The sequence below is a fragment of the Brassica napus genome, chromosome A5, assembly GCF_020379485.1.
Source record: "Brassica napus cultivar Da-Ae chromosome A5, Da-Ae, whole genome shotgun sequence".
In the NCBI taxonomy this organism is placed as follows: domain Eukaryota; kingdom Viridiplantae; phylum Streptophyta; class Magnoliopsida; order Brassicales; family Brassicaceae; genus Brassica; species Brassica napus.
Genome location: NC_063438.1, coordinates 2,453,898 through 2,479,608, shown reverse-complemented (window position 1 = coordinate 2,479,608; position 25,711 = coordinate 2,453,898). Strand labels below are relative to the sequence as shown.

The 25,711-nt window shown below is 30.6% G+C and overlaps 3 protein-coding genes across 3 annotated transcripts; all 3 read right to left on the bottom strand.

Moving 5' to 3' along the window:
* Positions 1-3,310: 3,310 nt before the first annotated feature.
* Positions 3,311-11,968, bottom strand: LOC106454579 (beta-glucosidase 27-like). Its single transcript, XM_013896697.3, has 15 exons — positions 11,924-11,968; positions 11,704-11,791; positions 11,469-11,559; positions 11,271-11,340; positions 11,113-11,168; positions 10,963-11,038; positions 10,777-10,854; positions 10,600-10,687; positions 10,252-10,507; positions 9,897-10,012; positions 9,582-9,799; positions 9,396-9,430; positions 9,220-9,322; positions 9,016-9,124; positions 3,311-8,903 (listed from the first exon to the last, which is right to left on the bottom strand). The coding sequence occupies exons 2-15, from the start codon at positions 11,709-11,711 to the stop codon at positions 8,675-8,677; spliced, it is 1,533 nt and encodes a 510-aa protein (XP_013752151.1). The 5' UTR covers positions 11,712-11,791; positions 11,924-11,968; the 3' UTR covers positions 3,311-8,674.
* Positions 11,969-15,073: 3,105 nt separating this feature from the next.
* Positions 15,074-18,224, bottom strand: LOC106450792 (beta-glucosidase 26, peroxisomal). The gene is made up of 11 exons (XM_013892555.3): positions 17,979-18,224; positions 17,808-17,898; positions 17,592-17,720; positions 17,428-17,503; positions 17,174-17,339; positions 16,830-17,085; positions 16,633-16,748; positions 16,324-16,541; positions 16,103-16,240; positions 15,901-16,015; positions 15,074-15,569 (listed from the first exon to the last, which is right to left on the bottom strand). Exons 1-11 carry the CDS (start codon positions 17,984-17,986, stop codon positions 15,215-15,217), a joined length of 1,668 nt encoding a protein of 555 aa, XP_013748009.1. The 5' UTR covers positions 17,987-18,224; the 3' UTR covers positions 15,074-15,214.
* A 2,281-nt stretch (positions 18,225-20,505) lies between these two features.
* LOC106394900 (beta-glucosidase 31) lies at positions 20,506-24,270 on the bottom strand. Its single transcript, XM_013835445.3, has 13 exons — positions 23,618-24,270; positions 23,431-23,500; positions 23,211-23,266; positions 22,892-22,967; positions 22,688-22,765; positions 22,494-22,581; positions 22,121-22,376; positions 21,903-22,021; positions 21,607-21,824; positions 21,435-21,472; positions 21,232-21,334; positions 21,019-21,127; positions 20,506-20,926 (listed from the first exon to the last, which is right to left on the bottom strand). The coding sequence occupies exons 1-13, from the start codon at positions 23,765-23,767 to the stop codon at positions 20,686-20,688; spliced, it is 1,602 nt and encodes a 533-aa protein (XP_013690899.1). The 5' UTR covers positions 23,768-24,270; the 3' UTR covers positions 20,506-20,685.
* Positions 24,271-25,711: the final 1,441 nt, after the last annotated feature.

The window sequence follows — 25,711 nt, the reverse complement described above, 5'->3', positions numbered from 1 at the left end:
ACTTAACTTAAGAATGAAGATTGAAAATGTGACATGAAAATAAAAACAAAAAATATATAATAAAGCTTATGACAAAAATAAGATAAGCCAACTACTATTTCACAATCACATGTTATTAAGGTGATTTTTCTTAAAACTCATTTTGTTTTTGTTTTTGGAATTTTGTTTTGTTAATTACTTAGCAAGTTATATCCAGTTTTATCCAAGTGGATGCCAGCTGGAACCACTTGACGTATTCTCTCCACGTCGGATATAATAGAACGTCTTGTCAGTTGCCACGTGTACGTCTGCACCACTGGCATGTATCGAGACGAGTGTGGTCGAGATGGAGGAAGATTAAAGTATCAACTTTTCAGTCTAATATTCTCACTAACCAGAACATAGAGATTGATGCGAATTCTTATAATATTCGAATATAACGATACCATTTGCAGACTACTAAAAATACTGGAAGTTACATATCATATAAATGGTACGAGCACCGAGTATTTACTCGTCGAATTTGAGAAACAACAAGTGATGCTTAATTAATAATTACCACACGAGTATATTATATACTCTGAATATACAGAACGACTAGATGTGGTTGCTTAACCTCAGTTATTCTTTACACCCTTAAGGCTTAAAATGTGAAAGTATTAAGAAGAGGAAAACGACTAAACGAGTCAATAGTTGTTAAGAAAACTATTGGTTAGCAACTTGTGAACATCATTTGATGTAGAAGTTTGAGAAGTTCAGAGATACAAATAGTACTATTATATATTTCGTGTGGACTTTATTATTCTGGTTTGGCTATTGAAAACGAAAATATTGGGTATGTATTATCGTCTGGCCTGCCTAGATCTGTCTGTCCTCAGTCTCTGATTATCCATTTATTTAAGTATTTTTCACTTCCACTTGAATTAGTTAAGTATATATACACGCCAGTACGAGCCACACTTTGGGACGTTGACCAGGTTAATAATGAGCTAATGTAGATTATTTAATTATTTTCCCATTAAAGAGTATTTTCCATAACAATAATGAAACAGTTAATAATGAGCTAATCAGACTGGTTTAGTGGATGGAGTCATGGAGAGCTATGAAATAATTAATTTTAGTATTTGGTTACTTTTATGTAGTATATAACATTTGTATTTTCTTGTAAAAATATAAACATTTGCATATCAATATATAATATATATACAAGCAAAATAGTTAAAACTTTACAAAAACAAAAATATATTACTTTCGTAGAATATAAAATACGTATAGTTAATAAAGAAACAATGTGTAATTTAGACGGCCTAAGGGTTTTCAGGATGATATAAATATGTATTTAAAAATTGTAAAATTATTCATTCATATAATAATATTCAAACTATAAATGAATATTTGTCTCAACATGTTTTGTTCTTATTAAGTTATTTGTTTTATTATAGTTTGATTCGCGTTTGTTCATTACAGCTATACTTAATATTTCCAAAATGAAGCTAATTTGCTTACCTGCTAGTTTAATATTGGTTGCTAAATTCAGATGCTCAAATAGTTGATTTTGCCTATACCTCTACGTAAACAATATATTTCCTGATTGTTTGATCTGCGACGACATAACTGAAGGACGTTTAGATAATTAAAAAAAAAACTAATTTATCTATCTGTTAATTTACATTAGTCGAGTTTTAAGATATAGGAGTACAAACGTCTCGTGTATCTATACTATTAAAAGGGAAACATTCTTAAAAAATCTACTTATACAAGATTGTTACACCTCTCTACTACTATTTATTAATTTGTTGGTCCTATAATAAATTAATTTAACAATACAATCAATCAAATATACTACATTTTCTCCAAAGGAATATAATCAACCAAATTTACGTAAATAAATTTAGCATATCATTTCAAATTAATATGAAATCTTTGTTAACCCACATTAATTATATCTAACGATTCAAATGTTTTATTTTCAATGTTATATCTTTCCACCTGTGCTTTTAAAATAAAACACAATATATTTTTAACAATTCAATCACATAATACCCTAATACTTGGATGCATGCAAAACAAACGTATCTTCTGTTTCATTTTTAGTTATTTAACTTTATAATTTATCTATAAGATATAATATGTTTCTGCAGAAAATCTAGATTAGAAAGACATGTCTTACATAGAGTTTTCTGGAAAAATAATTGTTTGTTCAGTTGATCCAAATGTGAGTATAACTGATTTTTATAGGTTGTTCCACTAAAAAGGACAAAATATTTTATTTGATACAAGATAGACGAAATATATTGATTAACCAATTTAATTTTCATCAATATAAATTACATTCTTTTAAACCAAAATAATTTATTTTCAATAAAATAAAAAGGGGAAAATATAATATATAATATATTAAAACTATATATACAATTATACATATATGTACATTATTAATATAAACTAGATAATAATATACCAACACAAAAATATAGTTTATCTATAGTAAAACAAAATAGACAAAATTATAATAGATTATTTTTATTGATAATATAAATAAGTAAATAACACTTATTATAAAAAAAACTTCCAAATCTAATATAAAAAAATAGACAACTTTATAATATATTATCAATAAAAATATTGAATTATAACAGTAAAGTTTAGTTTTTTTTTCCACAACCATTTTCTTCATTTTTTTAAAGTTATATTGTAAAACATTATCAATTTTTTTTTTAAAAAGCACAAAACAAATTTATGTAATTTTTAAAAGTATTTCAAAGTTCAATATATTTTTAAAATGTCATCCGATTTATAAGGGTTTTTATGGGGTAATCCGGCTGGATCTCGAGTTAATGACATGTTTTTATGTTTTTACCGGGTTTTATATGGTTATTAAATATTGAATTTTAACTATATTTGAACTGAATTATCTATGTGTCCGAGGATTTACCAGTTCAACCACGGATTCGAGTTGGTTACAAAAACATGACTAAAAACTATTAAAACCTCTACAAATCTATACCATTAAATTAGACCATAATATGTTGTGTAAATTATATGTTCCTACTCAACATATATAACTCTTATAAAATGCACACAAAATATAAAGATGATGTTGTAATATAGAATATACATACAAAATTTTAAAGAAACAAATTGATCAATTATATAATCGTAAACAAAAAACATTCACTTCTTAGATATAATACAACTTTTAACTTAATAACGCATATCAAAATCAATTAAACATTTTTACTAACCGAAAAAACCCGCGCTTCAAAAGCACGGGTCAAAATCTAGTAAATAATTAAATTTAATAATAGAACCCTTAATTATAGCCTTACAGGATCAACAATTTTGTTTTGGTTTAGTATTAACTACGTTGTGATCAGAGAGAGGTAGACGACTATAAGTCCATGTTTCTTCATCCATATCCGAATGAACTTATTCGAAGTTGATGAAAAAAATTGTGTTCAAGGAATATTACGTTCTTTAATATTCGTTGGAATTCTTGGGAACCTTATAATTGTTGGAGTTTTAGAATGTCATCACGTTGCACAACGGTACAACACCCCCTTTTCCTCAACTTACAACAAAATGCGAATCTTACCGTAAGATTATAAAGCACACTAAATGATTATATTAGTTGTTTAATCACGATTTCCTGTGCTACTGTGTTATCAGATCTGCCCTCATGTTCCCATTCTACCGTTATCGTATTCAGGTTTAAATTGGTAATCTGCAACATTATGGTATTGTATTTGTATTATTTACGTGCAACAAAATATACGAAAACCTAAATTTAAGCAAAAAAAAACGAAAATAACATGCGATAAAATATGCAATTTAGTTGAATAATTAATGCCCATTAGCTCCATACAATCTGCTTAGCTAGTCAATTTTATATGTACGCGGACATGTTATACATACGCGTGCACACATACGTATACCTATGCACCAAAAAATGATACCAATCCAAATTGTCGGTTTTATCATGAAAAATATTGATCGACGCAATCAATCAACTTTTTTTTTGAATAGTTGTGAATTCTTATGATCATAGATGCATTGCATTAAGCAGCCTAAATAAAAGAGGACTTAGTAATAATTGCAATAGCCGAATCGTATATATGGGAATTAAACTTCATTTTACAAGAATTTAGTAAGATTTTTGTATTCCCACAAACAAAAATTCATCTAACTAGGACTCCTATGATCACTAGCGAAGCTAGTACAATGTCGCTGTCTCAACAACATAATAGTATACCGGATACAGAAAATTCCAGAGGTTTTCATCAATTAACTATAGAGAACTGATGACTCGAGACCATAATTATTTAGCAATAAGGACGAAGCTATCTTAATCATACCAATTCTTTCATTTCTATACTCAACAGTCATTTGTAACCATTTTAGTTAGCTTAACAACTCCTATAATCCGCAATTAATACTATAATTCTTGTTCTTGGGTTGGTGACAGTATTAGGTGTAATTTTGTAAATGATTTAAATTTCACAAGCGGCCATTTAGTCATCTAATCGGCATGCATATATAGATTTATTTTTTTGATCAAAATAAAATAAAAATAAATCTATATATGCATGCCGATTAGATTTATTTATATAAATACGTATTTTAGGATAATCAACTACAATAGGGATAAAGTTGTTGATGAAGATGCATGGTAAATCAAGTTTTAGGGTAGAAAAAATAAATCTAAGATTATACAACAGGGATAAAGTTATTGATGAGGATGCGTACATCAACTTATAGTTAGGAATTATTTGTTTGCAAATAATTAATTGGTTTAGTCTCAAACTTTGAATTAAGTGTAGTTAGGATTATTATTATTTTCTCTTGGCCTGATGCGCTGAGGCATTTACGATGGGACATATCGATGACAACCAGGAGTTGAACCACCATTAAGACTTTTTTTGTTCATAAGTTGAACCACCATTAAGACATCATTTCCATGGTTAAACCTCTATTAAGACTTCTGATTTTAATTTATTCTGTCCGAACTATAGACTTTCTTATTATAAGATCCGTCTTCTATTTCAAAGTAATTTGGCCAAGAAAATCATAAAGAAAGGGTGGTGGTTTCATAATGTCCATGTTTGACGACATATTCAATTTTCTAAATTATATTTACTGCCATGGTATAACTGATATACCAATATCATATAAGTGTAGCTCGAAAGATATCGAGGGTTTCACGTAGCAATCTTTTGAATGATCAGTAATGACCTCAAAGACATTTTCTATTAGACCTCTAGGCTAGAACAGCTTCTTCATTTTTCTCAAAAAAAAACAGCTTCATATAGTAGTAAATTAACTCAATTAGATATTAATTGCGCCACTGTTTGATAAAGACTTTGATGTTGATTATTTTATTGAATAATAGAAATTAAATCCATACACACCTTGAGTTTTTCTATGTCTTTGTATTGGTAAATGACTAAGCAAAATATTCATAAAAAATTATTAGATTATTTATTTGTTTTTATTTGAACTGAAAAATCCAGATACTCGTATGGATTATATGTTATATGCACACATATATATATATATTGAAAATATATATCTATATAAATTATACAATTATCATATTTTATGTAAGTTTTACAATATTTTATTTATTAAATTTATTTTTAGCTATTACAATTTTAATAGTAAATACTTTTTTTATTTTTAAAATAAATTACTAATCTTTTGTATTTTTATTTTTATTTCTTTTAATTTTTATTTTATTGGTACAAATTAAACAGGATATCTAATATAAAATATCCGAATAAATTCAAATCGAATCAAATAATTGATTGTTTAGACGAAACATGTCAAATCATGAATAGTACATAAATCTGGATATTTGATCCATGCCCATCGTTAATACGTAGACTAAAAATATGTAAAACTTGTTCGTGTGAAATATACATGATGGAGTAACCATGATTTCCCCTTACATTACAATAAAAACACAATGATGATGCAAATAATTTCAAATATTGGTATGTAATTGCTTTGTATTCTTCTTAATTCAATTGCGAATAATAATAGCACTATTGGGTTCAAATATTGCAATCATAGCTGAGAATGGAGGACTTGAGATGTTTCTTTGCGTATGAAAAACTTATACTTACGTGTTTACTTTGTCCAGTGGATTTGTGGGAATGTGCGACGTGGTACATTTAAATTCGCAGAGTTTTTGGAGATAACAAAAACACATGCTTAATTTGGAGTTTCTTGGATGTGACGACTGAAAACAACTAAATTAAAAGTAGATGTAAATGTAAAAGCTACAAAAAGGTGCAAAGGTACTTAGAACTTGAAAAACAAGTAAACACGATCGCTGGGGTAACTAGAAAATGATTACTGCAACGAAATAAACAAATATGATAAGGCTTTCCACTAAACCCAAAATCCAAAGTTTCAATTTGATCGGAAAAAATAATGATATCATTATGACGAGACGTTGATGGTCCAAGTTTCGGTAGACTCTTAATAAAGATGTGCAAACACGATGGGACCATTCTCATGTGAGAAAAACTGAGCATTCTCTTCTCTTATCACCATCGTAGAATCGCTCTCACTTGCTTTGTATATTATAGATAACATTGATGAGAAGATCATGAATTTAGAAAAACACTTAAGTAGTAGTGTCATTTTATTAGTTTATTCTATCATTCTATTAATTTATTCAGGATATAATGTGGACATTATGGTAAGTTGTTCAGTGATCAGATCTATGCGTTACACATTAACACATAATGGTTAAAAATGTTTTATTTTAATGGGAATAATATCGATATAAATTCTGACAAAAAAGAAAAAAAGTATAGATCCATCCTAATGAGATAATTAAGATCAATTCAGTTTAACACACGATTACCTCATGAAGATTAAACAGAAACAAAAACTACAAAATAGTTTAACAGTAGTTACAAAAGAAAACTTTAGGAGTTAAACTCAAATTAAGCAGGACAGCATCAAAGTATTGTGTAAACTACCTATACCAAGAATGATTATATACTACACACTTAAATGTCTATGTGGATAAGAAGATTAGAATCACGTTTTGTATGATACTTGATATAGGGATTGAGTAACAACTGAATAATTGGTGGCCAATACGATCCCCACAAGGTGCCTTGTTAAGTAGGCAAAGGTAATAAGTGTTATAAACCAATTTTATATAGAATGGACCAAACAGATATAAGCTTTGGTCTTTTGGTCTCATTCAGAATAAGCCAATCATATGGAAACCAAAGACATTAACAGACGCCGATTGGCCAAACTTAGTGGCGGCCACTCACATCATCATCATCATCATCGACTGTTGTACTAATTTGTTCTCCCAGTTCTACCCTTGTTCTTGGAAAAGACGATTAAGCCCTTTGACTTGAAGATTTAAAAAGGTCAACGCAGAGATGTGAATTCATTAACAATTTAACAGCATGAAGGAGGAAAAGGTAAAAGAAAAAAAGACAAAGGGTGTCCCAAAATTTGATGGCTCACATGAGAGTCTCGCATATGGGTTCATGGCCCATTTAAAGCCGACGACAATGTCTTATCCATCATAATGATACTAGACTAGGAATCTGGCTCTGTCGATATATTAAGTTATGTTATCATCCTAATTCCTAGGGGCATTAATATGGGTCCCTTTCTGTTGCTAAGTTTTAGGTTTGGCTTTGTTATTATTAACGACCAACAAGAATTAAATCATGTTTACCCTTTTAGCTATTTTATATTTCTAAAGGCAATTTTGGATTAGTGATTTGACGCTGGAAATCGTCACCAAACCATATATTACAAAACAACTTCAGTATAAATATACGTGTTGTATAAGAGATCATTACAGTATATAGAAAGAAACAAATGTCTATGGTTTCTTAGTAACTATTTAAAAAAAAATAGAAGTCCAAAAAACGGAAGAAGATAAGAAGAAAAGTAAGAAAGAAAGAAGGGAACAAGAAGCATGGAGGCTTAGCAGAGAGGGAACAAACACTAGAATTATGGCATGTGACCTTTGTCTTCTCTTTACTTCCCATGTGCTTTCTTTATTGCATTGTATCAGTACCCCCTTTTATCTTGCTACAGAGAGTTTGCAATAATTGCAAACTGATAATCCTGATCTAGATCAGCTGGTTCAAAGCTAATGACCGTTATGAAGAGTCAAAGTATTCATATGTTATTTTTTCCAAGCAATATCTTATTCTGATTCACATATATATTTTATCTGAAATCTAACTATCAGTGCTCTGACATATACTAGTCGTTCTTTAAACTATATTAATATACTAGTCGTTCTTCAAACTATATTAATGACTTCTCTTTATTGCTTCGTATCGTGACTTTAGAATAAGAAAAGCACATCAATGTGAAAATTGTACGTGATGAAATCATGGGATTGACTTGGAAGTGAACATGTATCCTCGTAATGAGCTTCATATGCTTGCGTCAAGGCCAATTTTATTCATTGAGTTGGTGAATATAGATCACGACCTAGAATAGAGTAAGTTTCGTTTGAATCGATACATATTAGGAAACTTTTGAAATCTTATTTCATTCCGAATCTTGAAAACATTTTATTTCAGGCAGGAGAAAACTCTTCACCTTCTATACAAAATTAAAAAGGAAAATTAACATTAACGTAGTAAGCAAACGGCCATATCAGCCTTATTGGTTATTCCATTACACTTGCTTAGCTTTAAAACTCCGACACCTTAACCCTTTTCGCTTGTGATCTTTTCACCATGTCTTCGTCTCTTTTCTTCAAGAACTCCTTGAACCACATCGCCGACATTTTTGGATAACGCTCAAGCCCATTTTCATAGTCCACGTAGAACAATCCATACCGTATTTCATATCCGCAATTCCACTCACAATTATCCAGCAATGACCATGCAAAATATCCACCTACTTGGACTCCGTCCTCACTACAAAAGTATTTCATTATTTTTTTCAATTAAGATCCACATATAAATCTTGCTAGGATTACTAACTTTACTTTGAGTAAGGAAAATAAATTTTGAAAATAACTGAGCTTACTATATGGCCTTGTGAAGGTTGCTAATATGTTTCTTGTGATAATCAGTCCTCTTCATATCCATCAACTCACAGATTTTTGGCTTCTTCTTTTCGTATGCATCACAATGTCCTGCTCAAATAAATTTGTAGTTGTTTTAAATATTAAGAACTGTGAAATATATTGGGGATCAAGTTGAAGCCTATGGATCGAGTTTTATATTTTACCATTTTCAGTGATTATAAATTTAGGGTTTCCATATTTATTCTTGGCATAGTTCAGAACTTTTCGTAATCCTTGTGGATACATCAAGTTCCACTCAACCCCACCCTGAGAAGGCAAAATTAAATAAGTATGTAAAAGAGTACAAGCTATATAAATTTGAAGTTATTTGAGAACTAACCTGTGCACCTATGGCCTTTCCCGCTTTATTTTGTTCTGTTTTAAAATACAAAAAAAAAATTGTTTGTGAGTCATACTCATAATAAACGAACCAAACCCTAAGAAGAAAATTCTCAAGAATTTTTAAATTAAACATAGAAATAATAGTATCGTATATAACTTCACTAATCTTTAATTGACTACATACTTTTCCATTCAACATGTTGATCTGCTCTCCAAAACGGTTTGTCGGGATCTACTTCAGCAACGTTTTTAGCGTAAACAGAGCTATAATAGTTAATACCAATAAAGTCAAAAGATCCTTTTAACTTTCTTGATTGGCTTTCGGTAAAAGACGGTAATCTCTTTCCTACAATTTTCTTCATCACTTCAGGATAATCTCCGTACACCGTTGGATTCATGTGCCTAGACAATTAACAAGAGAAAAAGTATTAGTAATCCACGTAATTCATTAAAAACTTTGATTATAATAATGAGAAAAAGAATTAATACTCGACCGTACCATCCAAACATAAACTCCATAGCTCGCTCGGCTGCTTCATTATCTTCAACACAAGCTAAATCATATGGCTCGTACCACAAAGGACAATGCGCCATACCGATGTTTCCATCTTTACACTGAACACGAAAACGCATTAATGAATTATAATGCTATGTTAACATACAAATAAAGTACTAACTTATCGACACTACATATCATATGTTCACCATATAACGTATTGATTTTTTTTGTCAACAAAACATATTGTTTGGTCCATATCTCCATATAACATACTGATCGTGTGAGTTAATTGTTTGGTCCATCATTTTCGACAGTCAGGAAAAAAAAAAGAGAAAACAAGATTAGTGGTTCATACATTACGGCAACTCCTGAAGGCTTCAACGGCTTCGGCATGAGCCAGAAGAAGATTGTGACTAACGATATAAGCCTCGTGACCGGATTTTCCAGCTATGGCTGCATCGTTCATGTATTTTGAGGCACGTCCTGGAGCTTTTCTTCCTGCATCATAGCCACCTACGCTATAGACCCATGGTTCATTTATTGTTAACCATAGCTTCACTCGGTCTCCAAATTCTTGAAAGCATATGGTAGCAAAATCTCGGAAATCCACTCTGCATAATATAAGCATCCACATACATATCAAATTACATAAAATAACTTTAGCTTAAAGCAATGTTATCGAGATATTTGGAGTTTAGCTCACACAATATTTTCGCTTAGAAATCCGCCATATTCTTCTTCTAGAGCTTGAGGTGTATCCCAATGAAACAAAGTTGCTAGAGGTGTAATTCCTGTTGATGTTTTAAGATGTCATTAAGAACTGGATTAACTGATTTTATGATTTGACTGATTGTATTATAGTGAACCACAATATATCTACCATTGGCTAGTAGTTCGTCAATGAGCTCATTGTAGAATCTAATTCCTTCCTTGTTCACTCCCTTGCTTAGTTTGCCATCTTGTGATTTAGAACATAAAAATAATTTTAGAGATATACATATTCCATGTTTTGCATTAATTATCGGAATTAAATAAAGAGATCAGTAGAAATGTGTTTGTAGCTTACAAGGTAATATCCGGACCCAGGAGATGGAGAATCTGAAAGCATCCATATTTATATCCTTCATTCTTTGAATATCCTCCTGACGCACATATTATTTATTAATTTTAATTAGATGATACTAAGATCTAAACACATCAAAGTAATGATACCCACCTTGTAACGATGATAGAAATCAACGGTCTCGTCCGCGTTAGAGCGGCAATTTCTTTCTGAAAAATAATTCAAATATTATTAGATGAAATATATTTTTTGTGTTACAGATTGTTTAAGATTGACGCAACAATCATCAGTTAAAGGGATGTCGATGATACCTGGATACTTGCGAGCAAAAGCATCCCACATACTTTCTCCTCGGGAACCTTCTTTCACTGCTCCTTCATACTTATATCAAAATAAAAATAAAAACACGGAGATTGAGTCGATTGTTGTGGTCCTGTGGACAGTAGGCGCACCCATTCAACTGTTTCTAAATATTGCATTCGTTTAACGTATAATTGTGTACTACTTACTTGGTAAGCAGATGAAGCAGTTCCAAACAAGAAATCTTGGGGGAAATCAGCTCGTACGAATGATTTCTTTTGGTCACAACTCTTCCTTCCTCTGTTAACAAGTTGTATAAAAACACATTGTTAAAAATTTATTAAAACTGCATGCATGCTCATACGTTACAAAAACAAACACACACACATATATATATAAACAACATTATGATACTACCGATCCTCTCTCGCAAAATTCACTTACTGTTTCATTGCTTACAGCAGTAGAACTCTCTCAAGAGATAATGAGTTTCACTTAATGCCTTTTGATGTGGAGAAGCTAGCTCTTTAAACTGCACACAGACATGTATATGTTATATATAATATGTTGTGACAGCTAATTTACTAAATGTTGGCTTGGTATCTAATGTCCTGTTCAGCTTATGAACATGGATCTAAGAAATGTTGAAGCAAGATATATATACCAAATTCGAAGATTTCTGTCAGTGGGAGAAAATGATGTGATCCGGGCAGCTATTTATAGACCTCGGAGGTAAAGTAATTTTTTTTTGGAAAATGTTTATTATGCAATGTGTTTTGTCTCCAGCGTCAGCGTTTACTATTATTATGTACCGGTTTGTTGACGTTGTTTAAGAATGTTCGTATATACTACCCCCATTCTGTTTTCTAAAAAGATAAATATTTTTTTTAAAGAATTTATTACATAAAGATATATGTTTTATGATTTTATTTAATTGTATTAATCCACCCTAATAAAATGTCAATTAAAATTAATAAGACTTATTTAAATACTATTAATATAAAATTATAGTCTCTGCAATATCTTAATTTTTCTAATATGCATGTCTACTTCATTATGTAAACCCCTGTTAATGAATTATAGTCCTTTCCTTTTTGGGTAGGAGACTTCATTATCTACTTCAAATAATTGTATTAGGGTAATATTATTATCTGAACCAAACTAAAAACTAAAATAATCGAACCAAGACAGAACCATATACCAAATTTCATAAATAACAGAATGATTCGTATATTTCAAAAATCTATAAACCAAAAACCAATCTAGCTAGTCTCCCGTATTCGAGCTGTTTGCAATTGAAACTTTATTATAAGACAAAATCAGTACAATCGTGATTTCATAAATCAATAAATTAAAAAAAATACGAGACTTTTGGTTTTGATGGTAAAAGATTCACGACTGTGAGTTTCACCATTTAGATTTGAATTCTGACTACTGTGGTATTTACATACGGTTCTGCAGTCTCCCGAGACCGAATACAACCTATATTTTTAGTGTGACTCTGGTCACCGTGTGGTTCGTGATTGTTTCGATCTCTAGTCTCATTCATCTCGGTGAAAGTTAAAGCACTCTAATTATCAAAAAAAAAAATTATTTGTTTTAAATTGAATCAATATAAATATAACAAAATTTGATAAAATAATAATTTATAGAATTCTATATAATTATATAAACCTAAATCAATAATTAATATATATATATATATAAAGTTTACATAAATATCAATAATCCTATAGTCTCCAATTGTCGTTGACGCTGGCGTGATTAATGGAACAAACACATATATTAGTCGGGAACTTGTAAAGCTTTGGTCCGTCTTGCTCTCTAGACTTTTTTTCATGGGGTAGATTATAAACCAGTTAATGCCTGTTAATAACTTAGATTACAAAGTTTAGATAACAAAAGCAACTCTAGGTGAAAATCAAACTAGATTAAAGTCTTGATAGAATGGCGTCGTAGATTATTTAACGCCGTCTTACTTGATTTAATAAAATTAATTTTTTTCTTTTATTTTATGTTATTTTATCTTATCTTCATATCTGCTAGAAAGGCTAGATCAACTGCATGACCACCAGCTGTGAAGATGAATGTTTATTTATTCTTAGCAAAAAACAAAATAAAAATGAAATGCTTATTTACGAATTAATAAAAACATGTATATCCAAGTATCGCGCTTTTCGAGTTTGAATGTGAATATTCTCGGAGCCTATTTTAATTTTTTTTTTTTTTTTGCGCCTGTTTAACTTGAATATAGGGGGAACATGTTACATGCATAGATGTCTATCAGTCAAAATACAACTGCACAGATATCGGATAACGTTTCCAAAAAATATATCTTTAAAAGGAATCGGATGTATCGAACGTTTTTTGTACGTTGCCAATTTCCACCCATCGATTTGGACTGCCTACCAGTAGAAGCATGAAACGTGGAACGTGAATGTTGAATATATAAATATACATTTTTTTATTTCTTTATTACTTAGCTTGACTCAAAGAAAAGTACTAGTGTAGTACTCTTGATTTGGTTTGTCCCCGTAGAGTAGTCTTAAATTATTCGTGGAAACTTTGCTTTCATCGCCCTCCCTCTCTCTCATACAGAAGTAAAATTTCATTCGACTCCATAAAGAACTCAACATTAGTAAAACCCACTTGCCTATAATAATTGACTATGTTTTGATTTGAAGTTTCACTAGCAGCAATAAGACTTACTGTCTGTAACTGAGTTTGATAAGAACTAAAAGTGCCAAAAAAAGGATGGCAAAGAATTAGGAATCAGACTTTTCATCACATCATGCTGCTTAATTAACTATCTTAGTTCTCTAAGATAGTATTATATAATTAAGTTGGGCCTTTGACTACAAATATTCAGGCCTCATCTCAATATGGGCTGTAACTCTTTTTAATACAGACTTCAAATTTGGGTTTTTATATTGATGTGCTTACGAATCCTACGTATAAATAATTTTACTCCTAAATTCCAACTATGGTTATAATTTATACGATAAAATTTAAAAAACTTTTCAATAAATAAAGTTTATATAACAAGTAATATTACTGAAAAATGAGCTATTTTTCTCCATCTCCCTGCAGATCAAAAAATGGGAAAGGTGTCATTTCCAATCTTAGAGATAATATAGCCCATGATTGTAGTTACTACCAATGTGTGAGTTTTAAGAATAACTTAATGGTTTAAGTCCATATTGACAGCGCTAATAAGAGACTCTCAATTGGAGACATTTCAACCAAAATATAACGTAACAGATTTATTTGGATAAAAATTATATTTCCCACTAAAACTATCATATAGCACTAGATGTCCACCAAACTATGATCTCATTCTAAAATTTTCCAAACTAAAAGGTACAGACTTATTTCTTCCCGAATAGATAATTCAGAACTTATTTAACCATAAACCATGGTTTGAACCAGTTTATTATTAACCAAATAATTTAACCAAATTTATTTGAGTTTCAAAACACTGGATTGTTCCTATAAGTTATAAATTTATTGGGTTTCAAAGTGCGGGATTGTTCCTATAAGTTACAAAATTAATATAAGTTACAAATTTATTGGGTTTGATTTTTTTTTTTTGGTTTAGCTGGATGAAATTATTTGGTTAATAATAAACCAGTGGAAACCATGGTTTATGGGTAATTAAGTTTCGAACAATTAATTCAGGGAGAAATAGATCTATACTTTTTAGTTCGGGGAGATTTTGTAAGAGATCATAGTTCGGTGGACATCTGATACATATGATATATAATATATCTCGTAGGAGAAATAGGACGTTTGATTTATTTTGAAAATGCTAAAATAAGTAAAATTCTCTTATAGATCAAACAAGTTTACAATAACACTGAACAAGCATAAGGAATGTTTACAAATCATAAAATATTCTTCATCTTCAACAATTTGCAACAGCTTTATAGGTTTTACTTTTTAAGAACAATCTGTTTCAGTTATTGGATCCCTTGAAGAACAGAGAAGTGCCAACAGTTGCAGTGACAACAAACAAGCTCCCCAAAACCGCAGGTAGCGCACCACTATCTTGAACAGAATGCAATAACTGTTTTCCATAGCTCTCCTTTTTCTCTTCCTTCTTAGACTCCGCAGAAGAAGAAGACGACTCATCTTCTTGATCAAACTTCAAGAATTCTTTCAACCACAAAGCAGACATTTTCGGGTATCTTCTAAGTCCATCTTTGTAATCAATGTAATACAAACCGTATCTCACACCATATCCACTGTTCCACTCAAAGTTATCCAGCAATGACCATACGTAATAGCCTTCCACTCTAACTCCATCTTCACTGTTAATATTAATGAAAACAAACACATAAGTGACTAAACACCCTTAACCTATAGTGCCGTTTCAAATAATTTATAGTCATTGTTCAAAAACTTATAAGGGTATAAATATAAAGTTTTAAAATTTTGATAGTTGAGACTATACATATTTTGTTTTTCTTTAATAATTATATGTTTTAACTTTAGAATTATAAATAAATTTTTAAGGTTTTATACTTATTTAAAATTATAAGAATTTCTTTTTTAGTATTGGATCTTTATTCGACCGTTCTACTTACACGTACACATGCTAAAAACGGTCATGTCTATGCTCTAAACATATGTGTTACTTACTGAATAGCTTGATGAATGGCGTGGATGTGTCCTTCTATGTACTCCAATCTCTCTGTATCGATTGAAGGATTGTACATAAACAGACTCTGACTCTGATCAGCTACTTCACCATACCCTGAGAGTATCATAGACAATGTTACATTAAAGATCTATACAGAAACAGCGAAGACATGCAAAATACTCATCCAAAAGATGTTAATACCATTCTCCGTTATGAGAATCCGAGGATTGTCATAGTTTTTCTTCATATACTTCAAAACGTTTCTGAGTCCTGTTGGATATGTGAAACTCCACTCTGATCCTCCTTGTTTCGCTATTTGTTTACCATCAATGTTTGTTTCTGCACCATGTGTTAGTAAGGAGACATAAGTTAGTCACAAAGCTTCCATCATCATCATCATTTATTATCATCAAGAGACATACTCATCCAATCTACGCCTTGATCAGTTCTCCAAGTGGGTTGCGTAGGATCCACGTGTTTGATACTCTTCACGAAAAGCGAGCTGTAATAGTTTATACCAACGTAATCACAAGAGCCTATCAGCTTCTTGGATTGTTCTGGTGTGAAACTTGGTAACCTATCTCCTACAGATTTCTTCATCGTGTCTGGATAGTCTCCATACGCTGTTGGATGATGATGCCTGTATGAAACACCACGACAAAGAAGAAAACAAATCAAGAACGGTCTCACACCAAAAAGACTTAACTCATTTATCATTTTGAATCACTTACCAACCAATCATGAAGTCCATAGCTCGGTTACATCCTTCTACATCATCTGGATCACTTGGATCATAAGGCTCATACCAAAGTGGATTATGCGCAATGCCTATTTGTCCATTTTTGATCTGCATAGTATTTAAATCAGATCACTACAACAACAAACAACAGTGGATTCCTTGTGTTCTATTTATAGAAAGTCTACTTACATGGTCACATTTTCTAAACACTTGCACTGCTTCTGCGTGTGCTAGAAGCATGTTATGGCTCACAATGTAAGCCTCGTATCCCGACATACCAGCAACACTAGCTCCATTAACATACTTGGAGCATCGTCCTGGAGCTTTTCTCCCTGTGTCGTAACCCGCAACACTGTACACCCATGGTTCATTCAGTGTGCACCATAGACTCACTCGATCCCCAAACCTCTCGAAGCAGAGACTCGCATAGTCTCTAAAGTCATCTCTGTGGTTGCAGATAACCCAGCATTAATCTCTAGAACAGATACATTCACCATATATTAAAAATTTCAAATAAAGTCGATTTTGCTTACATAATCTGCTCGCTTAGAAAACCACCATATTCATCTTCAAGATCCTGAGGAGTGTCCCAATGAAAGATGGTAACAAGAGGAGTGATTTCATTGGCTAGGAGTTCATCTATAACATCATTGTAAAACTTAATCCCTTCTTCACTAACTCCTCTCTCTCTCTTGCCATCTGTTTTGATTTTCACAAAGTCAACCATGGATATTTATTGATATAAATGTCCACAATAATTAAGTTTCAGAAATATTAATATACTTACAAGGTATCACTCTTGGCCAAGCAATGGAGAGCCTAAAAGAATCCATGTTTATATCTTTCATTCTCTTTATATCTTCCTGTACAAGAAATTAATCATAGATCTTCAATATTGTAACTAACTACCTTGAGGAGCAAGAAACCGAAAAGGTTAAAGATAGAAAGTACCTTGTAACGATGGAAGAAATCGACGGCAACGTTTCCATGACTATGGTCACTGATTCTGTGAGGAAATCTGTTGGAGAAATGATCCCACATGCTTTGACCTCTCTCACCTTCAGTGACTGCTCCTTCATACTATATAATTAAAACAGAAAACTGAAGTAAATATCATTTGATCTTGTAATATTTTTTTTTCTTTTCAGTTTCTTGATTTTTTGTTACCTGGTAAGAAGAAGAAGCAGTTCCAAAGAGAAAGCCTTTTGGAAAGCTAGCTCTACCTTTTGACATCGATGTAGGATATGTTCTTTGAAGACTGCATATAAATTTCAAGATTCATTAAATATGAATCTTGGAATGATTGAGATAATAGAAAGAAAGAAACAGAGCACTTACTGTGTCATCTTTGGTGGGTTTCGTCTTGTATGAAACTTTAGATTTATTTTCTCTAAAATTTGTTCTTGGAGAAGAAAGATACAATAATGATGATAAGAGGTAGATCTTGAAATAATCTTCTCTGGCTTATAGATCTTGAGAAGCGCCTTCAAAGTGATATGATATATAAATGCGTGATTGAGATATATAGAATTGAGAAGTCAAAGTGGGGTTATAAGTATTTTTTTATGCAGCATTATTGTTAAAAAAGAAACGAATTGATTGAGAGTCCTATTGCAGACCGTTCCTCGTTTGCCTAATACAAAAATATCAATAAGGTCAGTCAACTTCAATTTTTCAGAATACTTGCAAAATTTTAATATATTTCTTCACGATTTTTTTTTTTAAAACTTGTCTTTTGGCGATATAGTTGATTAAGGACCGCATTATTTTATAATATGGTCTACTCCCGTTGTAATAATTCGTCCACACCCCCCATTTTTAAATTGAAAATGCAGTTCTTCAATGTTATAGATGCCGCGTAAAACCCACCAGTTTTCAGTTTAGGTTCTGATTAGCATGGTTTAGGTTAGCGATGTTCAGTCCGCAGTAACAAATTTAACAGCACATGTTAGTGTTACGATAAAAAGGCAGAAGATAAGTTCAATTGGACCCACGCAACTACACCTAATCCTTGATAGAATGGATTCTTAACTTAAATTTCCACTTAAGTTACGAAAAAAAGCAAATGCTTTAAAACCATGCATAATTTAAATTGTTTCTTTCTTCTTTTTTTTTGGTAAACAATTGTTTCTTTCTTTATTTCACTTACCTACCTTTTCCTGTTTTCTATTGTAACAGCATTCAATCTCTTACCAACCTTTTCGTTTTTGCTTGCGCCTAATGATATTCTTATCATTGAAAACAGTGAAGAAGATATCATAGAGTCCTCCTCGTTCTACACGTCTATTGCTTACAACATATTTCAGCTTATGTCCACTCCATAATCCATATACTGAATGATCATGTATGTTCTACTAGTTGATGCTCTCACTCAGTTTTTATATTATATAGTAAGCTCAAAATGCTCTCTCATTTAGAGAACAAACACGGAGAGGAAATCGTTGGGACAAGGGCCGAGAGGAGCATCGTCGTTGACTTTGAATCGTTCACGAGAGACTGAGAAAAGAGGGCATATTGGTAATTTCGAAGAGGTTCGTGAACAGTCAACGGTGTATGTAAGTATGTTATTGGTCTTGGACTTTGTCTTGGATCTGTATTAGCGAGATCCACTTGTAACTTGACAATTTTGAAGCAGTCTTGATGGTGACGTGGTTCTAAACCGGTCAAACTCGTCGGCGATTTTTAAGAAAAAGACAATTACAAAACAGGTCAATAATTGTGGGACGTGATCAGTTTCATCTCTCGTGTATTGTTGTTGTAAAAAGACAATTACAAAACAGGTCAATAATTGTGGGACGTGATCAGTTTCATGATTTCATCCCTCGTGTATTGTTGTTGTATTCATAATGGCTGATCAAATGGTACATAGAAGTGGGTGACTCCAACTCTAAATAAATTTATCTCCAGGTCGTCGACAACCGAAGACTAAAAAATCAAATATATAACTCGGTTAGATCAATGTACCAGTGACGAATCTAATATATAAATTGTAAAAATTGTATCTCCTACTCAAGCCAGTAAATTTTCTTAGATTGGATTATACACTAGAAATCTTTTCTTGATTCTTCAAGTAACATTTGTACAAAAGAGTCTACATCAAAGGACCTATTAGTTCTGCGAGTTTCTTTATCAAAAATGTGATTGGCAATCTTGAAATTATATAATAGATTCATATATGCAACAAAATTATGATCCTCTATAGTAGTGTTTTTGAATATTTAAGAAAATCTAGGAAATTACTGGTCATATAGAGAACTGGTTGCACGATTGGGCCATGCCTAAAATATGTTCAAGACATAAAAATGGGAGGCCCTGGAAGGAATTAAAAAACCCACATTTGATTGAAGCTCATACTTGAAATAACATTTAATAAAGCCCATTATTATTATTTTTAAGTCCTAAACCAATAATTAATTTTTTTACTATTATTATTTTATGGGTGAATCCGTGTAGATGACTCGTGCGCTATTTCCATTTTATAAAAATTTAGGTTCCATTTATTTTATTTGACTTTATTTTTTCACATGTTCTATTTCTTTTTTAAATATATATTTTTTGCTTAACTTTTTTTTTGTTTAAAATCTAGTAGTATGGAACATAATTTTATTTACATCAGTTGTGCGACTTAACCAAGACAAGGAATTATACTTGTTTGTCTTAATTTTCCGTTCGATTACTCTTATTCTCTTAACTAATCTAAATAACTTATTTGCAAAAAATTGTTTTATCCACAAAAAGAATGATTCTTATTAGATTATATAGCCAATTTAGTTCATTAGATAAAAGTAAAACTACATAAAAAATTAAACTATCAAAATTGAAAAGACAAATTTTGGAAGTTAAAAAACACGGTAGTATATTCTTATACAGACATCCAATATTTACTGTGTCTGGAGCAGTACTGCAACAAAAATTACAAATTAACTTTTTAAAAGAATGATTGTGTACGTTGCAAACATGTATATCTAATTTCTATATATAATTTCCTATAGAACAAGGACTCTAGTTGTTTGTTTCTCATGCTTTGATTCATTCTTCAAAGAAGTTAGACCATCTGCAAAGCAGACCACCATTTCTTGATGCTCTTGAACAGATCCGACGGTGTTGCTTGCTCCTTTCTCTCCACGAACTTTTTGAACCACTTGGCTGAATCTTTAGCATATCGTTTTAGATCATCTGCATAATCAACGTAGTATAGACCAAATCTCATCGTGTATCCATGTTCCCATTCGAAGTTATCCAACAACGACCATGCGGAATAGCCTCTAACGTCGCACCCATCCTCACTGCAATACATTATTAATATTAGCTAACTATCAATTAAGATTAGTTGTCACTATACTTATTCAATTTTTGATAGATACTGAAGTTTTCTTACGTGATGGCTTTATGTAGTTCTTGAAGATGTTTCTCGTGGTACTCTATTCTCTTTGTGTCTTTTAATAGTTGTTCACGTGGGACTGTCCCAACATCGTAGTCATCATATCCTGCATTTTATTAACTTGATTATTAAGCTGAACTAATAAAATAAAGAAATTCACAATTAGATGACAATTAGTAAGATAACTGAGAGTAATTTTTAAAATATTACCATTTTCAGTTATGTAGATAGTTGGGTTGTTGTATTTATTTTTAATATGATTTAGAAGCTTTCGTAGGCCCTCAGGATATACATAGATAAATTTGAGTTCATCCTGAAATTGAAAAATCAAAAAATAAATCTAAATTAAGTTGTGTTCATGGAAATTGTACATATAGGCCAAGAATATTTTCGAGGGATGTTGTAGTTCATACCGATTCTGAGGAAATGTAGTCGCCGTCACGATTTGTCACTAATAGAAAAAGGAGAAAAATATTATCAGTTTTAGTAAAAGTTTAGGCTAATTACTATATATTATACATTACCAATTAGAAAACTGCTTAGCCGGTTTTTCTTTTATTATTTTTGAATATTCGAGGTGCTCACCTTTGTACTCCACATGTTGATCTGTGGTGAAACGAAGTCGTGAAGGGTCGCTCTGAAGCTGGCGTGTGACATATCGAGCACTGTAGTAATTTATTCCAATAAAATCAAACGAGTTTCTTATCATTTCAGTCTGTTTTCTGGTGAACGAAGGCAATCTTTTTCCAGCGTTTCTTTTAATTGCTTTTGGATAGTCTCCAAAGATTAGAGGATCGAGATGCCTACACAAATCACAAAGAAAAACAAAGAATGGGAATTAATAAAAGTTATTAATAAAAATTGTAAATGAGATAACTTACCAACCAAGGTAGTAGTCAAGAGCTCGTTCAACTGCTTCTTTATCAGCATGGGAATTAACATCATAAGGTTCGACCCAAAATGGTGATAACACTATGCCTATTTTACCATCTTGGGAGATCTGTTTTGCAAAAACAAATTGATTAGTACCACAAAAGGATTTCAAAATTTAACTATACACATATTTCCACCCATTAACATAGTCAGATAATATATATACCTTGTCACAATTTCTAAACTCTTCAACAGCTGCAGCATGAGCTAGAAGAAGATGATGAGAGACTACATAAGGTTCGGTGCTCGAATCACCAGCTACACATAAGCTGTTTACCCATTTTGAGCATCGTCCCATTGCTTTATTGCCTTTGTCATAACCCGCAACACTATAAATATAAGGCTCGTTGAACGTTATCCACATATCGACCTTGTCACCGAATTCTTGAAAGCAGACTCTTGCAAAGTTCCGGAAATCATCACTGTTTTCGAAAACATCAACAAATTTATTTTAAAACATTATAACCTTACGTTGGCAAGTAATGGTAGAATATTTTTTTTTTTTTTTTATTGGTAGAATATTTTTCTTTTTTACTTACATGATTCGAGGGCTTAAAAATCCACCGTACTCATCGTCCAGAGCTTGAGGGATATCCCAATGATAGATAGTTACAAAAGGTTTTATTCCTGTGTATATGTTTGAATATATATAATGATTAATGATCAAAAATCATTGAAAATTTTGAACATAAACATTTGACAGAAATCACTGGTTTGAGCATATGATTCTCACCGTTTTTTAGGATTTCATCAATGAGATTTTTGTAGAATTGAATTCCTTCGTTATTTACCCCATCGCTTAGTTTTCCACCTGAACATTCAAAATTTGAAAGATCAACAAATGGTTAAGTATATACAAATATGCATCCATATAAGATAGAAATATGAAGTTATTATTTGTCAATATATAAATTTCGAAATTTAAAGTAGTACTCACTTGGTAAAATTCTTGACCAAGAGATGGAAAATCTAAAAGTATCCATATTCATTTCCTTGATCAACTTGATGTCATCCTGCTCGTTTATTACGGGAATTTAAGGTAAATATTAGCTAAACGCACAAAAGAAGACAAAGTTTGGATTAATTTTTAGGGATGTCCGATATACTTTTTTTTTTGAAAAGTCACACCTACTCTTTTCAAGAATTTGTTTTCGTAAAAAACGTTCCAAATGATTTTGTTGCGGGCAAGTATATTAAAATAAAATAAAAAGTACATTAAAATAAACTCACTAAAAAAAAGAAAAGTAAAACCATACCTTATATCGATGATAAAAATCAACGGCTATATCTCCATTGTCCATATTCGTCCTTTCTGCAAGTTTAATTTACCGTGTCACGTACTATTTATAAAAGCAAAAATATTTCACAGTTTATCACCATGTTCGAAGATAGATTTGTAACTAAAACTCCCAGGAGACAGTAAAATGTTTTATTGATTGATATTTTGGAGAAAAGGTAAGGAGATTAAATGTAGACCTGGATATGCATGTGTGAAGTTGTCCCAAATGCTTTGCGTCCTCCCTCCTTCTGCGACTGCACCTTCATACTGCATCAATGAACGTTTGGTATAATTAAAATATTAGTTTCTCTAGCTAGTTTGTAAAATTGTTAGGCAGTAGATATAATGTCATAAAATTGTTAAAGAATGTAAAAACCACCTAACCTGATAAGCTGAAGAACCAACACCAAAACTGAAATTAGGAGGAAAACTATAACGATCAAGTTGCTTGGTCGAAAATCCAAGGGATCTTCCCTTTGAAATAGCGCATGACATTAGAAAGAGTGCGACTACAAGTGCAACCTTAATTGCCATTTTTCTAAGCCAAGTTAAGAAAACTAATATGATGAATACGCAGAAAGTATTTAGGGCTTATCGTATTCTGAGAATTGAAAAGATCCGTAGCTAGAATAGCTTATATATAGAGAGAGGGGAAGCTAGGGCTTTAACGTAAAGAGTGGGGATTATTAGACTATGGAACTGATAATCTTTACCGAGTGAACCAGTTGGCTTTCATTGACTTATTATTATTTTATTTGATAAAAACTTAATATTTTTAATTAATACTCCATGTGATATAAACTTTTTATATATCACTGGAGATCCTGAACGACAAACCCCAGCGTTAATGTGACTCATTTTTTAATATTTACATGTGATTTATTTTCGGAGTTTGTTGAGCACTATATAAGAGTTAGGTGGAAAGTACACAATGCGCCAATTGTCATGAATGAAAGTTAAATATAATTAATTTTTTTTTAATGAAACCCAAGATTATCGTCACATGTTTTTTAAACAAGCTTATCATCAGATATTAGTCTTCTCGAGTCTATTTTAGCATAGTCATTGATGATGGTCATCTTATATATTAAAATAGAAGTCACAACCTTGATTCATGTGTGATTTTTAAAAAAATGGACCTAATGGACATACTCATAGAAATTCATACTATATTTTAATTCAGACTAATAATAAATATAATTTTTAAAATATTTTAATCATAGTATCTTTTGATATCTTTTCATTTTAAATATAAATATATTTATTTTAAAATTCAAACAAATCTGTTTAAAAAGATTTTTACAAGATCTTCATTTTTGAAATTATATTTAAATATTTTCAATAATTTCGAAATTAGTTTAAAATATTATTATACATTAATATATTCAGTTATATAAAAAGAAAAATAAAAAATCTATAATATTTTAGTTATGATATAATCATAATCAATCATATTAAATTAAAATTATTTTATTGAGCTAAATATAATAAAATTATATTAAATTTATATATTTTATTTTTGAAATTATAAAATATGTATGTTCAAAAATAAAATCTAATATGTTGGTAAGATGGGTTAACATTATCAAACTATATAATACATGTATAAAAATTAACATGTATTTCTTTTAAGTTAATAATATAAAATCTTTGTAACTACTTTAATCACAATATATTTTCGTTTTAAATATAATATATATTTATATATTATATTTTAAAAATTCTAATAAATCTGTGTAATAATTAAACAGTAACTTAATGTATTTTAAGTTATCGTTTAGAAATGAAAATAAATAAATTATATCCTATTTTATCTACTTTTATAGTCATGATCATGTAAAAATATAATTATTATACTAAAATAAATATGATAAAATTATATTCAATTGATAAATTTATAAATATTATTTTCATAAATATAAACTATTTATTTAAAATATAATATGATGATCAAACGACTTAAAATTAACAAACTATATAATACATGTCTAAAAATTAACATATATTATATTTTTATATATACAATAATAAATTATCTAAAATGAATAAGCATAAAAATATTGGTAAAAAAAAATCCAGTTTTGAAAAACGGGTCAGAATTTAGCATAAATTAAATATAAAATATTTTTTAAATATATTTTCTCATGAATATATTAATTTGCTTAATAACTAAATGCAAATACAATAAGATAAATATATAATAAGAAGTTGCAAATACATAAAGTTTAAACAATAATAACATGTAAATTATAAAATTATCGTATTTGAAATAGTTATATAAATATTTAAGTATATGATTAACATTAAAAATATATATCACTTATGTTCTAAAACAATAATTTATATATAGAAAAGTGAAAACGAACACCCGTGCGGTTGCACGGGTCAAAATCTAGTATTAAATTAATTGGTCATACCAGATAAATTATATTAATATAAATCAGTCAGAAAAAGTAAATATGAGGAAGCAACGTAGTG